The sequence below is a fragment of the Larus michahellis genome, chromosome 2 (genome assembly GCF_964199755.1).
Source record: "Larus michahellis chromosome 2, bLarMic1.1, whole genome shotgun sequence".
Taxonomy (NCBI): Eukaryota; Metazoa; Chordata; class Aves; order Charadriiformes; family Laridae; genus Larus; species Larus michahellis.
The window spans coordinates 115,179,769-115,196,190 of NC_133897.1; the positions used below are offsets into that span (position 1 = coordinate 115,179,769).

General features: G+C 47.1%; 1 protein-coding gene across 1 annotated transcript; it reads left to right on the top strand.

The window, feature by feature from the left end:
* Positions 1-777: 777 nt before the first annotated feature.
* Positions 778-5,478, top strand: TMEM200C (transmembrane protein 200C). Its single transcript, XM_074576692.1, has 2 exons — positions 778-907; positions 3,108-5,478. Exon 2 carries the CDS (start codon positions 3,151-3,153, stop codon positions 4,798-4,800), a length of 1,650 nt encoding a protein of 549 aa, XP_074432793.1. The 5' UTR covers positions 778-907; positions 3,108-3,150; the 3' UTR covers positions 4,801-5,478.
* The last annotated feature ends 10,944 nt before the right edge of the window (positions 5,479-16,422 follow it).

Sequence of the window (16,422 nt, forward strand, 5' to 3'; positions counted from 1 at the left end):
CCCTGCTGAAAATGAGAGATCCTGGGTGACACCACCAATGTATCTCAGCTGACACTTCCTTCTTTCATCCTCTTTCTTTGTCTTTTCACCTGCTTCTTGGCTTCCTCCCTAGGTTTTTCTCAAAATTGGGTGGTAAAAACCCTGAAGTGGGGTGGCTGAGCCTGAGGTTGCTGAGACACTGCTGGTGGAGAGGAGACAGAGGGTCTTTGCGCATCCTGTTACGGGAAACCCAGTGAAACCCAGGAAGGACCAAGGAGGTGAGAGACGGGACTTCGATAGGATGCCCCCAGGTGGGCCCATGTCGTCGGGAGGCGGATGGGAGGAGATAAGGGGCTGCACCTCACCCACGACCACCCCCACTCGTCGGATTTGGGGGGGGGGGGGGAAGAGCAGGCGAGGCCGGGGCGTGGCGGTTGTGGGCGGGGCCTCCGAGGGCGGGGCCGGCGGGGCGGGGCGACCGCAGGTGCGCAGGTGGCGGGGGCGGGGGGAGGCGGCGGCGGCCATCCCTGCCGCAATTTCCCTGTGTCACCGCTCCCGTCTCCTAGCAACGGCGCCCGGGTCCGGCCGGCAGCCGCGCCAGCCGCGCACCGCCCGCAGCGGCGGCGGCACAAGGCAGCGGCTCCGCCGGGCCGGCGGCGGCCCCGCGGCGGGAAGGATGCGGCATGGCAAGGGGACGGCGCTCCCGAGGAGCTCCCTGAGGCGGCCGGCGGCGGCGGGGCCGAGGGGGCGCTCGGCGCTCGGCCCAGCCCCGCCGCCCGCCCGCCCGGGGCCGTAAGGGGCGGCGGGGCGGAGAGGCGGCGGCGGCGGCGGCGGCGGGGCGGGCGGCGATGCCCGCTCGGGCCGGAAAGTTTCTTCCCCGCGGCGGCTCGGCCGCTTCCCGCGCGGACTTCTCCCCCGGTCCTCCTCGGTAAGTGACCGCGTCCCCCCGCCGCTGCCATCTTGAGCGACCCCCGACCGACGCCCCGACAGGGGGGCGGGGAGGCCGAGGCTGCCGCCCGGCGGGGCTCAGCGTCCTGCCCCGACGGCGCGGAGCTGCGGGGCCGGCCCTGCCCACGGGGCACCCCCGAGACACCCCGGCGTCGGCTGCCGGGACTCTGGTACAACGGCGCGTGGCGGCCCCTGCCCTGCCCCAGCAGCCGGAGCCCGGCGAGCCCCGTCCCGCGGGGTGGGAAGGGGTTAACCCGGCTCCCGTCAACGCTGGTAAAAACTGTATTTGGGCTTTACCGAGCCGGGTCGGGGGTAGCGCTGGAGGGGTCGCCGAAGGAGCCGGCGGAGGGCTGGGGTCGGTTGGTGCGGCGTGTGGCTCCGTCCCCTGCGGGTCCCGGGCTGTCGTGTGGGTCCGGTGGGTCCGGCCGTGCCCTCCTTCCCCGTGCCGAGCACGGCGCTCTCCGGCGCCGAAAGCGGAGTGCCAGGCGATGCCGAACCGGGGAGGCTGCTCGGGGATGAATTTACCATCTCTTTTCGCCGTGGTAGAGGAGACGGGCTGCTGGGGCAGCAGAAAGACTGAGATCAACAAACCGGTAATGAAAGCAAAGCATGCCCCCATAATTACACTTGTGCATCAACAAAGAATGCTTTTTTTTTTTTTGCCTTGTTTTTTTTTTTTTTTTTTAAAAATAAGTAGTTCAGCGGGAGGAAAGAGGAGACAAGTCTCTGCTCTTTGTTTTGAGCGTGCCGTACCTCGGAGAGTAATTTAACAGTGTCCTCGCTGAGAACACCCTTCTTTTTCTGGGAAAAATACTAAAGGAGTAAATGGGACACAAAATTACCACATAGGTGGTAATCCGGGAATAGGAGAGAAAATAAATGAGATTTAAAAGCTGAACGGGGGAAGGGGAGCAAGATTTTATTTTTTTTTTGGGTGCTTACTTAATCACCTTTCAGTGCAATGCATTGAACTTTGCGAATTGTGTTCTACTTGCTGCTGTCATATTTTGCTCCCTCAAAGGAAAAATAATCGGACACTCAAAAAGAGAAAGGGGGGAGGGGATCCTGCCCCTCGGTAGCATGAAGGAATATCTTCCAAAAAGAATTGCAACAGTGCAGGAATTGTTCCTACACGCTGCATTTTGTAGCTCAGATCACTGGAACAGTGAGATGCCTTCTGATGATCCAGTAAAACAAAAGCCATAAACGCTCAGTGTTCAGTCCCCTGCCAGTTTCCCTACAAGCAGTCATTACCATTTCCCCAGGTGACTCGCAAAGGTTTGCTCCTCCTTTAATAAGATTTGGCATGCCATCTCTTACCTGCCAGCCACCATCTCCCCTTTCTGGGGGAGGGGAAGGCGGGGGCGGGGGGGAGCTGGAATTTGCTGCTGTTACATAACGGTTACCTGGAGCATCACACGTGTTCCCAAACCAGGGATGACTCTGGACCGCAGGCGGGAGGTGAATTTCTGTAATATTGCAGATCAAGTGCAAATGGCTGGGAAGAAACTTTCACAGGGCACTGCTTTCCAGTGTTCAAATGTTTCCCTTGTGCGTTTCACAGTAATTCCTTTCCCACTCATTTAAGAAAGGCAAGTAATAAGTTTAACCCTCCCCCCAGTAATGTGTAAGTAGTCTAATGAAACAAATGGTATCTATAGATCAAATATACTGCCTTCCTGCATTTATTTCCCCCATCCTCTCAAATCCCACGTGACATCATTAACCACAGTGTGCAGCATAACCCCAGACCCCATTAGGGAGTGGGGCTCAGGGTAGGGAGGCCGTCAGCATCCTCTGAGCTACAGCGCTTTGCAAGCTCCTTTTGAGACCAGCAAGATCATTTTTTTTATTGTTGTTTACACCAGCAGATACCACTCCCTCTATCAGTTACCTAGAGTGTAAAGAAATTAATTAGCTGTTTAACAAGAGCGTAGTGGGGCACACAGCTGCTTTGCTACCTAGCGTTGCTTAATTGTCTGTCTTGTCAGTCTGCCTGTCTCTTTCTCACGCACAGGAGCTGTACAAGCATAGGAGATTGTCCTGTTGGTGTCAACCCCTGTCCCATTTGTCGATGGTTTTAATTAGCAGGATTTGAATGAGGAACAGCAAACACACACCTTTTTTGCTGCAGGTCTGCCCCTGGTCCTCATCCTCTTCTCTTCTCCTTTTCACTGCAGGAGCTGGAGCGGCCATAGGGGGCAGTGCTCTGGGTAGCTAGCCATGATCGCCACTGGAGGCCTCCTGAGGATCTCGGCTAGGAAACAGGACCCCTTGCGACCCCAAAGCCAAGTCCCCAAACGCAAACGCAAGACCAAAAAGAAGCGCAAGAATGACGTGGTGGTGGTGAAAGGCAAGCTCAAGCTGTGCTCTCTCTCGGGGCTCATTGCCCTCTGTGGCATCCTGGTACTGCTGGTGGGCATTGCCTTGGCCGTGGTGGGCTACTGGCCAAAGCCCAACCAGGTGTACAGAGAAGGCAGCTTCAGTGGGGGCCGACAGCTGGCACCACAGGGTGGCACCCCCAAGAACCGCTCCCGGACCCAAGAAGGGGCACATGCAGGGATCCATCCAGAGTCATCCCCCAGAGCCAACACCTCCACCACTGCTACCACCCAGGGATCCCCACAGTCTCCCCCCACTTCCTCGTCCCCCCAGGCCTCAGTGGGTTTCCTTTTCCGTCTTTTCTCGAGCTACTTGCATTCAGACAAGCTGAAGGTGCTGGGCCCCCTCATCATGGGTATCGGCATCTTCCTCTTCATCTGCGCCAATGCGGTATTGCACGAGAACCGTGACAAGAAGACCAAGATCATCAACCTGCGTGACCTCTACTCCACCGTCATCGATGCCCACAGCCTGCGGGCCAAAGATGGCAGCACTCCGGCCTCAGCCCCTCTCAACGGCTTTGTCAACTATGTGCAGTCCCGGGGCCTGGACCTAAAGCCTGGTGGTGAAGGCTTGGGTGCTGCGGCCATGCTGGCCAGGAGCTCCTGGCCACCAGGACTGGGAGTGTCCCTTTCTCCACCAGACCTGGCGTCCTCGCCACGGCGTTCCTCTTTCTGCACCCCACCGCAGCCGCCCAGCCTGGCCGAGGCTGTGTACAGCATCTACCGGGAACATGCCGCCCTTGCTGGCCGCACCGTCACCAGCCCACCCTGCAGCCCACCAGAGAGCTGGGGCCGGCGCAGCACAGCCAGCTCCATTGTCGGCTCTTCGCTCAGCACTTTCACCCTCCTGCCCTTGGCGCCAAGCAGTGGAGGGGGAGCCTGGCGGAGACCCCCTGGTGAGCGGGGAGCCCGGGAGATCCCACGGGGGGAGTTTGAACTCAGCCTGACCGACCTCAGCAGCAACCGCATCGAGGGAGGCTATGGGACGAGGAGGCACAAGCTGGTTCTCAGGCGGCAGAGCACCAGCTGTTTGCCCGATGCCAGGTGTCCCCTTTTCCCTGAGCCACCCCGGTCACCAACTGTCAGCGGGGGCCTGGACTCCAGCCTCTTGGTAAAGGCATCTTCTAGTTACTCCAAATCTCTGGACCTTGGGGGGTCACCACCCTCTACCCCCCCTGCCATCACCAAGATGGACTCCCAGAGTTCCCAGTCTGAGCCTTCCAGCAGCAATAAGGGCTACAGCCACCTGGAGGAGGCAGGCACCTCCTTGGAGTCAGTTGCCAACACCCCAGCCAGTAAAATCCAGGACTGTGAGGAGGAACCACCCGAGAAGACGGACCCTCTCAAGGCTACCAGCAGAGAACAAACAGGGGAGCAATCCCAGCAAACTCAAAGACAGTACACAAATAAAGAGAAACTCTTTATGATTTCTAGGTCGCATGCTGCATTAGGGCTGGAGGATGGGGAACTGGAGAGTACTGGCATCTAAACAAGACCGAGAAGGCACGAGGACACCTTGCAACCCTCCACACCTTCCCCCCCTTCTCCATCTCCTTGTGGACTTAGGAAACCGATCAATATCCAAAGAGCTGCAGTATGTTACCCTTGAAAATTGAATTCCGTAAATCCTGTAGATGAATTCAGGAAGAAAAAGAAAATCCTTTCTGTCCGATTGTGATTGTATGTTCCATGCAAGCCAAATTGTATTAAATATCCACAGTCCAGTAAGTTCTTTGGATCAGATTAATACAATTTCGGACAGTATAACTGTGCACTTTACTGTTTTGATTTCCAAGTGCCCCTTCTTCTCCTCTGATTTCTTTCTTGCTGATTTGCCACTAACTGCTTGAGAACTGCAGGCACCTTTTTAAGCTCAAGAGCAACGTGGTCTTCAGATCAAGAAAGCCGAGCTCTCTCTTTGTTTTGGTTCAATCACTAAAAAGTTTGCAAGGCCTTAAGGATGACGTACCTTGACAAAGAATGAGTTTGTTTAAATTCTGGAAAAAAAAAAAAAAAGACAATTTAGAAGAGACTGGAGTGGAACAGAGCTCTGATGATTTAGTTAAAACCATTACATTCCTGAATCCAAAATACCTACTACTACGTGATACTTTATTGAGTATTATTACACATGTATTGACTAATAGCATTAAAAGATTTTTTTTTTTTAAATAAAACATTTGCAAACAAAACTGCCACACAAAAAAAGTCCTTTATTTTGGTAAGTAATTACAGATATCAGAAACCTTTCATTTTATACTGTGAAAGATTATAGAGAAGCCGTGAGGCCAAAGGTTTGCTTATGCTTTTAAGTGGGTAATTAATCGTTTAGGAGTAATTTTAAAATAAATACTGGTTCAGTCTCTGAGAAACCACACTTTAATTCAATCAGCAGATTCTGTCTTCTTTTCTAACAGCGCTCTGTGACAGCTGAAGAAATGTGAGATTTTGACATGCTAAGGAAAAAAATTTTTTAAAGGTTTGACCTTCTATTAAAATTAGATTTTTTGTGAGTAACACATTAATCTCAAACTGCAGCATATTCTTTCTGGATTTTTCACTTTCTTTATAACCGTTTGCATTAAGCCTTTCTGCTGGTACGCTTCCTATGCGTGAATGCATGTACGTAAGCTTAATTTTAAAGCATAATGATAGCCCTGTCAATCTCATAGCAATTGGCCCTATTGAAGTCAGTGAAGGTTTCTTACTGACTTTGGCGTGGTAAGGATTTCTTGCTGTCTGAGGAAAGCATCAGGTTTCCTGAAGGCTGGAGAATGCCTTGTCTGTAAGCACATTTTTGGTAAATTGATGAGCTGTTTCATTTTCGTAGCTGCAGCACGGCAGGCACTCTTTCATTTTGCCAAAACAGTTTTATATGCTCAGAAGATTGTGTCAATACTGTGGATTTTAAATACGGAGGTAGCATTTCACTACTACAGGAAGAGAAATCGACACTAAACAAATACAATATGTAGGCAAGAGTGTTTCCATTGCGATTAATTTTTTCTTGTGATTTCATGTTTTAAAATGCTTAGTTACATATTTAACTACTTACATTACAATACCTTGCAAAATGGAATATAACAATCACTAAATGCAAGTGCATTTAGTAATCCAGCAAAATCCTGTATTAAATAAAGCCAATTTAAAAGAAAAGAAGAAAAAAGACGAACATTTGCCACGTCAGAGTCCTGAAGCTGGAGAAGCAGAAAGTGCTTGTTCTCTAGAGCAACGGAGGCATCCAGGTGGCAATATCTTTCCTCCTGTCACTGGCAAACAGTAAATTGACAACATGAACAACAGCATGGCATTTTTTGCTATCAAACTGCTAGCACACAGCTGGCCAGAGTATGTTGTAAATCTGCCTGGACTGGCATGGGGTCAATTAGGTGCCACATCAAGTGGCAAGTGGGCCAGTGTTTGCACAGGACTTTCAGTTCCCCGTGGGTGATGGCTCTGGGCTTCTGCTCCTTCTCCTGTGACTTCCAGCAAGATTTATGAGATGCATCTGAGCAGCATTACCTGGTGTTGATGGAGATGCTAGTTATTGACCCAGCCGAAGACACCCTGTTTGTTATCTTCCACACGAAAGCCCTTCATGGAGTTGCAAGGGAAGAGGCGAGTGACGGGTGCTACTTACTGGGGCATGGGGTCCTCGTGAAGATGTGGCAGGGGTTTGTTTTATTCTGAGAGGGGGAAACAAATGCTTTTTAAAATATTCTTAGTAAATATTTCTTTAGTCATCCAAATCTACAGTGTGCTCTGAAAAAACCCCTCAACTTTAAAAAAGCCTCTGGGTACCCCTTAGATTGATTTAAAATAAAGCAGACCAGTAATTCCTCTGATGATTAATTTACTGCAAAGCCTTCTGAATAGCAAAATTACAACAGAGTTTGGGTTTATTAAGTAAAATTATAGCTTGTTCCTGTGTTGCCAAAAAAGGTGTGAAACATGCACTTTCATCAGGCAAGCTGGATTTTATATAACAGCAGCCAGAAGTGATTTGTAACATATAGATTAATAAGCAGAGAAAGCTGCTTCTCTCCGTTTGCAAGTTAGCCAAAAATCTCTCATTATTTTTGCAAATTTATTAATTAAAACTATTTGTTCAGCCACTTAGGCGGTGGTGGAGTTGGAGTCAGAAACTTTTGTTTAAAATTCAAGATGGGCAAGTTAGTTTAAGAGGCCGGTGTTGGAAAAACGGCTGAGAAATTCACCCCCTGTGCCCCAGCCGTGACTGTTGTCAGTACCATTAGCCTTGGAGAGAAATGCCGTGGCTGGGAAGGAGCTGAACCTTTCCTGGTGGTACCAGCAGGTGATGGGAGTGCTGAAGTTTGTGCGTTGACCTCTTCTTGAGTTTCTTCCAGCTGGCCCTGACCGCTTCTCAGGACAGCCAGGCTGCCTCTTGGCCATTGTTTGCTCATCCTGTCACTTGCTTATGCGTTTTTCTCCCATCTAGTTTCTTGCTTTTAACCTTCATCTCCAGCGTCCTGCCACCAAGTGCTTCCTCCACAGTCTTTGTTAAGAGCCAAGAAGCTGCCTCTGCTCACCAGTATCTGCCTGCCTGCGTGTTGTGGAAAGAGATGTGCTCCCACACAAAATGTTTATTACGAAGGAATTGTTAGTCTCCTTATTTAAAAAGTGGTATTCCTGAAGATATGTTAAGCTACAATACCTAGGCATAAATCTTTGCTATGGAAAAATCAGATTTTGGTCCAGAAATGCATGCTTTGTTTTGGTTTTTTTTTTTTTAGCATAGAGAAGTGCTATGATATTTATATAAAATTTCCAGAGGAAAAGTTAATTTCTGCCTGAACCCTCAGAATATTCCCATCACTGGATAGAAGGCTGCGTCCGTTTGTTATGAGCATAGATGCTGCTTGGACCGGTCTGAGGACATGGGCAAATGCCCTAATTGTACTTCAGTCATGCTGCTCTTTATTACAAAATCCTCAGGACCCTGGAGAAGCTGCTGACACGATCATACTGTAACCCAGTTCTGGCTCAGTTTTCACTGGCTAGCAAAGTATTTAAAATCCTTGCGTTAACCTGGCTCATTTGGCTGAACTGATTTACTGAACTCCCCAGCTGTTGACATATCAGCTGATCTACTACGAAAGACTAGAGCTCTACTAAATCTACTCTAGAGGGTAGATTTATTAGCCTGTATTGTTTAGATACATTTTTAACAGCCTTTTCAAGGGCTGATGCTGTCCAACAGTGAGTAATAGTGAACGCACAAACATCAAATTAGGTAACTGTTAATACAGTTGTAAGTCTGCAGTCTGAGATAGACTGTGGATTTCCATAACAGCCAAAACAGTTTACACAGAAGTAGCAATGTGACTTCAATTAAACAATATTTTTTATTAAAAGTAATGGAGATGGCATGATAAAGCTTATTGGATTTCAGCAGGAGGAATAGCCTTTGACAACACTTAGCCGTTTTTCTTTCTGAGCAAGAACATGTTCATGTGGATGCAATAAAACAGGACTGCATTTATGGTAAGAAATGAGAATTACTAATAATTTAAGTAGATCACCAATTAATGCTTTGCCTCGTTAACGTATTTCAGTCCCTCAGATTTCTCTCTGCATGTGAAAAGAGGGAAAGAGAGGGGGAGAAAGAAAAGAAAGCAACAACCAGCCTCTGGCTGTAACCTAGCCAGAAACCAGACCTTGCTACACCAAACCCATGCAAAATACGAGCGCCCAGTGCTGGCTGACAATTACTATGTTAATAACTAATATAAGTATAGATGCTTTTGGTCTTTTTTTTCTTCTAGAGCAAATACACCAAACTTTCCTCATGAAGAAATGCTTTCCCTATCAACTCTCCAAGACTGTCAATAGCAATAATGCAATGCTTTATCCAGGCTGCTTAAATCCTATTTTTCAGTTTGGGCCCACAAACAGTGGACGAGATGCCCGGCAGCTGCGGGCATGATCTGAGAGGATAAATACGGTCTCACAGCCACAGGAAAAAAATCTCCCATGGAAGAGTATACTGTTATCGATTTTATTTCGGAATTCTCCTTTTTCCTTCCCCCTTTCTCCCCGTGACAAATTTGGTTCTGGTGAGGACATGTAACTGATACTCTCATACTGGAAGGCAGAAACAGGGAGAGATTGTTTGGCTGTAGAGAAGCAGCCGGTACCACGCTAAACTTCATGGCTAAAGTCAAAAATGGCAAGTAAAAAGTGAATGTTCAGCATCCAAGTGATTAATATATCATTTTCATATAGGTTTAAATGAACTCCAACTTTGAAGAAAACATAACCTGCAAGGCCAAAGTACAGTTATTGTGAAACAGTGGGAAGAACCATCACAATATTTACTGAAATATTTAAATACGTTGAAATGAATCACAGTTTGGTTGTTGGCTTTTTTTATATATATATTCTGTGCATTCTAAAAGATAAGACATTGCAATACCCAGTGTCACATAAGGTAAGACGGTGCAATACCACCACGTAACCCAGGATTGCTCTTTGTTCATCACCACTCGTAAGATTTGGTACCCAACCTGACTGGGAGCAGGCTGAGGCCACACCACACAGGCCCTATTTTGTTGCCATAAACTAAATTAGCCATTTGTAAAGGAACAGGACTTCATAACAGGACCACCAGTTCTGGCAAGAGTTGGAGCTGGCAATGACTTTGCAGAGGCGCTCGATACAGGGCGCAATGCAGCTCCCTTCACGCCTCGGAGCAGCATGGAAGCTTGTGGTAGGATCTCGCAAAATACTTCCTGCAAAAGCCTGGCAAACCAGCGTCTCTGAGGTCTGCCGCACAAGAGTCACCAGAGGCAGCTCCCTCAGGATAAATCTCCAATAAGCTAATATGATACTTTTGCAACACCGTGAAATAGCCTGCCTCCCTCATTCCTGAAGCGTACTTTAGGTCTCTCTGAGGGATGTAGCGTGTTTTTACCTCACTGACTTTACAATCAAAATTCATTTCAAAGAAACGCAGTTTGGCCTCAGAACCTAATAGAACTTATTGTTTAAAATGCTTATAGACACCCTATTAAAATAGCATCAGATCACCTCACAGTCCTTAATGTATTTGTCTGTAACATGCCTTGGGTACAGAGCGTGACTCTTTTCCTTGTAAAAACAAGGCACAGAGACACAGCCACAGATGAAGTGCGCAAAGACCAGATTTATTTTTTTAAAAGGGAGAAGAACAGAAACACCAGTATGCAGTGATGACAGCACGCAAATACCTGCCTCTAAGTGATGTTTCCAAACCACGCAGGCAGTCTACTGTGGAACAGAGCCTTGAACGCTTGTCTTCCAACAGGAGATCCATCCCTCATCTTTAACAGAGCCCCTTTCTGCATGCGAGACACTGAAGTGCTAATCTTTTTCACTATCTTTCAGACGCATCGCACACAATATCACAGGGAATACCTTCACAAAAGCATAAGACTTTCTGAAGACATGCCTGCAGAATATCTAAGGACTCAAGTGATACTAGGCAGCTGATGGCATTCCGTTTCAAATGAGGGACTTAAAATGAGAACAGCTAAAATCTGACGCTGCTTATTAGTTTACTGTGAGAACACAGCATAAGGTGATGATAGTAGCAGCTCTTTGGGTTTTGGAAACTTAAATCTGGCAGCTGGCACTGCTAACTTAACACTACAGGCTGCCTTGGTGCTTGAAAATGCAAACAGGACAGATCTTGCCCTTGTGTCTGCCTTTGCAAGGGGTACAGCGTCCAGGGCAGCAGCACTGAAACAAGGACGGGTGCTAAGGCGCACCTCTCGCCATCTGAGCAGACACTAATACAAGCAAGCTGTGGAAGGAAGTTGTTTCTTTTACAGCCTTAAACTAAAGTTTTGGTGTATCATCACCATAGTGAAGCAGTTGTGCTTTTTTAAGGAACTGCTTGGGACTAACATGGAGGAAAGGCGAGGGTGCCTTCCTAGGAATGTTCTTTGCAAGGATCTACTGCCTCTCCTCTGGCACACGGTGGGGAAAACCTGAATAAGAGCTGTAGGGAAAACCCGAATAAAAGCTGTAGCACAGCTGTGGGATCAGTGAGCTCCCAGTACTGCAGCAGCACGATGTCTTGATAGCCCTCTGGCTGGCCCATGCTTGTCACTGACAATCTGGGAGGAGAGGGAAAAGGGCACATGTTGAGCCATGGAAGGTCAGCAGCTTCTAGCCATCACCAGTTTGTAAGTCAGCTGCCAGCACTGCACCTAATGAGCCCCAGGAGTCACTCAAAGAGCAAAACAAGTCAACAAAATTGCAGGTTACATCACCACTGTGTCACCAAGAAGGCACTATGGAAGATGGCAGGCAAAGGAAAGCAATAAGTCACCGAAGTTTCTGTTGCACTTGTCCTTGCAGTTTTGGGTTGTAAATGTTGCAGATGCACAGCAGCAGCACTTGGCCATTCCCATCTATAGCTGGCAGTGACTTCACTGTACCTCATCACAGCCTCCATAAGAGCTCTGTGCGGCTCTGCTAGCATCATCCTAGCCTAATGGAGGCAGGGAACCTTCCCTTGAACGGGAGAATCTAGTGCAATGGCTAAAACAAGCTGATACCTCACTCCCTTGCTTCCTTCCCACGCATCTGTCCTCTCCCTGAGAAGCTGGACCACCCCAGGACAACCAGGGCTACAGTGGGCATCTCCTCCCGCCTTGGCACACACATCCATCCTGTGTAGCTGCCTGATGAATGCAGGGGAGCCAAGGGGCCCGAAGTCAAAGGAAGCTGACACATTCAAAGTAATTACATTTGTAAAGCAATATTAAGATAATGTTTGCTATATCTTTCATTTCACTGGCAAATTGGTCCAGTCCTCTGCTCAAATAAACATTTTATGCTGCCTAACGATTAACCATCAGGTTGAATTAATTCTCATATAGGCATCAGATTTCTCAACAGCAAAGTTTTCCAGCAAGCTGTATTAGGTATTTATCCAAAACATTCTGTAGAATATTGTGTTTTACTCTACTGTTGTAGGTAAATCTCACTGGGAATTTAGGCAAATATACTGTAGGTAACTCTGCCACCATAAAAAGGATAGAACTATGTTTTTCAGCAAAACTGATAAAGAAAGTGAACACAAGTATTTTATTTAATGCCAGCCTAGGACTAATTAGGAAATTAAAGTGTAAATTATTAAAATTATTTAAAAATGAGTCGTGGATTCCTCTGAGCAGTTGGAATGCTTATAAGTTGCAGGGAAAATAAAGATTATCCCTAAATATCTTCAGATGTTCCTAAAACATTTCTTCTTTAACACAAAAATTGAATGCACGTAGCAATGTAGGAGATGGAGAAGGCTTTTGTCAGCAGGAGCTTCAAGTGGCCTGGGTGGCATCAGTCGGTAATATATCCGTTTCAAACCCATGATGATAAACATGTTCCATACTACAGTGCTGGATTGCCTAATCTTTTTTGCTTTCTTTCCTACCACATAATGTGATAGATTATTTGTATTACACATAGTAAATGGGAGCAATATCCAGCATGCAGCCTTCTCTTAAAAAGTCTGTCGTTGATGAACAGAGGGAGTATTTAGTCTTCATGACTCTGAAACAGTGATTAATGCACTGGTTTTACCATCTTAAAATACAGAAGTGTTAGCAGGTCTTGGTCTCTCAAGAAGAGTCCTGAGAATTGCTCTGTTTCTCATCTGTCAAGGGCTACAACTTAATCAGATTTTGTGTCAATGAATAATTTTGTTACAGTACAGAGTGTAAGCAATTATGTTACACGTGCTCAAATCTGCATACTGCAGCAACACAGCATATACAAGTCATCATGTTTATGCACAACTAAAATACATTACTTCTACATAGCCCAAAGAACTGAGCCAAATGCTGAAAACCAGAATTCTGGTGCAACACATGGAGAAACATATGCACTCAGGGTAAAACAGGTGTCCTAGATGGAGAAGGTAATGAGGAAATAGCTGATCTCATCACAGCAGTGATTTAAAGGCATAAGCGTGGTAATCAGAGCTGCTTGAAATGGGAGGTTAGACTGAACCTCGCACAAGCCATCAAAAAAAAAAAAAAAAAAAGAAACCCAAATAACCCAAATAGTAACAGAAGGCAATGCGAAGGAGCTCAGCCCCAGCCCATGCATACACTGGTACCTCAAAAGGGAAAAGGGGCTTTCCCCACCAGCGCCACATCACACGTCAGGCACATGGGAAAGGGCCCAAGTTAAGACAGGAGCGATTCCCATGGCGGAGAGATCCTTAGTGCTAAGTTACTGCTTTTGGGCCCTGTGCCACTGTGGCTGGGGCAGCCTTGTGTCCTGCGTGGACGTTGTGCCTCCAGAGACTGCTGGAGCGTTTCCTGCAATTGCAGGCTGCAGCGCAGAGACGGTCCTTTGGTGAGGAGCAGGGATACTGGCGGCAGGAGCAGCCTCAGCATCGCTCAGCTCGCCCTGCAGAGGAGCTCGGCACCCTCAGGAAGGGGAACATGGCAGAACCATTTCTTCCCCCTCCACCCCTGTTACACACACCACATTAGTACTGGCTGTTATGTTTACATGTCCAAGTTTGGAGACAGCCTGAGACAGGACACTCTGTGACACCAAATCCTGCGTTTTGCTGCCGCTTCTCTTTGTCATCTGCATAAACTGAAGACTACATGCGCAACTTGTGACCGTTCTGTCTGATCTTGCACCGTCCTGCGTAGATGCTGGTTGTTTAAGCGCTGCTCTGCGAGGCCCTGATGCAGGCTTACTGCTACATTTGCTGCAATCCCATTTTGTGCCGGCTCCACTTTCCATTTGCGGTAAGTCAGCACCACATTTGCTCAGTTATTCCGAGTAGGATTACGGCAGCTCAGAGACTTTGTGATGGCTCAGTACCCCCATTACAACAGGGGCTCTGCAAACCAGAGCAAAATGGGCTTATAAGCAGCAGACTGACAGCTACCAAAGTGAACTAGCCCAGAGCTTTTACCAGCTTGAAGGGGTGACATTGGGCATCCTGCTCTGCAGCAACCGGCTGAGCCATGAAAGCATCCCAGGGGTAAAAAGAACACGGTGCAGCAAGCACCACCCTTGCTGCAGGGTGTTCGCCACCCAGAAAAAGGGAGCAAAGGGTTCCTGCTGGGAAACACAGTCAGGTACAGAAGCATCGTGGAAGAGGTAGAAGAGTGGGACCCCATGCCAAACTAGATAAATGGAGTGGAGGGAGAATAAAACAGGAGAAAAGAATAAAACAGGAGAAAATAAACAGCAAAGGGAAAAGGCAGTGTTAAAGGAAGGTCCAGTGATGGGGTAATGAAGTAACTTTGCAGATTCTATGAATCTGCTCCTGACAATGGGAAAAAGAAGTGCATTTTCAGTTTTTGAGAGGCAGATTTAACTAAGTATATCTCCTGGGTATAAAGGAGCTAGGGAGACCCAATTTTAAGTATCACCTTCAGATGCACTACCACCTGGTTTCTATGCACAAAAATACTAGTCAGTTAAGCAATGGCTTAAAGTAAAAAAGTAAAAACCTTAAATTCCCACCTCTTGAAACTTGGTGAAAAAAGTTTTAAATAACATTTCAGAAAGCAGTTGTCAATGTTTTCAGCTGATCTTAAAAGCAGTTTTCTAACTTTAAGATTGAAAGTCAATTTCTAGAATGGAAAAGAAAAAGCCCTGGGTGGACATTCAATACCTAAAATATCTTATTTTTTAGAAAGTACTTAATTTCTCTCCTGTGAGTGTGAAAAGTGTGCTTTGAGCTAAATATGTAGGCTTTTTAGCCTCTCTTTATGAGACTTGCTCCATGTTTCTGCTGCACAGGTCAGTGACTAAAACCCATGGTAGGAAGCCAGCTTCAGAGGTGTTAAGCCTACACAGTGCCTGGATTTAAGCCCATCTGGGAGTGGTTTTGAGAAGGAAACCGTACAATACAATTACACTAAGTTGCTTAGGATTTATGGGCCCCCAGATGCATCCTTCTGGCTCTGACTCTGGATAGTCACTTCCACAAAGAGAATATTTGCCAGAGTTTAAATATTCCCAAAATGAGGGCTTTTTGAATGGGGGTACTTATCCAATACAGCGTCTTTCAGTCCTGCAGCTGCTTTTAGTTTCGTGACTATATGATGAGAAAGAAATGGAAGATTTCCTAATGGAGAAAAATCCACAGTTCTGATCTGATGCACCCCATGAAAACTCCAGGGTGCCATAAGCAAGACCCTCTCTTGGCTTAGCAGCTGCAGTCCTTCAGCTTGGGGTCAGGGTGACGATGCAAGAGCGTGGGACTGTACAAGAAACCGCTTCAAGGCCAGGTAGGGGATTTTTCTCATGGGACGTTTTTTAAAAATTGTTTTGTTGATTTTGTTGTGGGGTTTTTTTTTTTGTTTTGTTTGTTTGTTTTTTAAATATCGGGGTGCTGAAAAACAAGAGCAAGTTTTAGCAAAGGTGTTGGATTGAGGGATTATTCCCTTCGACCTGCACACAGAGAAACAATATAGGGCTTTTATTGTATGATATACTACCAAGGCAGAATACACACAAGGACATGAAATGCCCCAAGAAGGTCAAATGGCTACTCACCCCTAAAACTGCCTGTTGCTAGTTGAAGAACCAGGCATTTAAGATGCCTGCAGCCAGATGATCTTAGGGCTCCAGCCTGAAGCTACCACCTTTCTGATGGCTCTGCTGTGCCAACAGAAGAGCCTGGTATCTTCCTGACGTGAAGTGTAGGTGTATCTGCTCTCTTCTGCGTATGTAGAAAGCACAGGACCATGAGAAGGGAAAGCCAGCTGGACTAACCAATATGATTTTTAGTTATCGTAACTTAACCCACAGAAACAGGGCTTTTGCTCAGTTGCACTTAACCCCTAAAAAATGTAGTGTCCAGAAGCAAGAGTTGTCCCAGCTGTTCAGATGGCAAAGGCCCAGGTGACATTTAGCGCCTAACAGTGACCAAAAACAGAATATTCCGGATAAGGTAGTGACAAAACACTCCTTCCTTTAGCTTTTGCATCCTGTTTATTAGAGTAGCTAGCTTAACAAGCATCCAATTAAAACCAGCCAAGAAGCAGGGAGGTGCTGTTGTCAAAGCCTCCTCTCAACTTACTTGGAAAACAATCATCATTGCAGTGCAATTCAGCATTTACTTCTT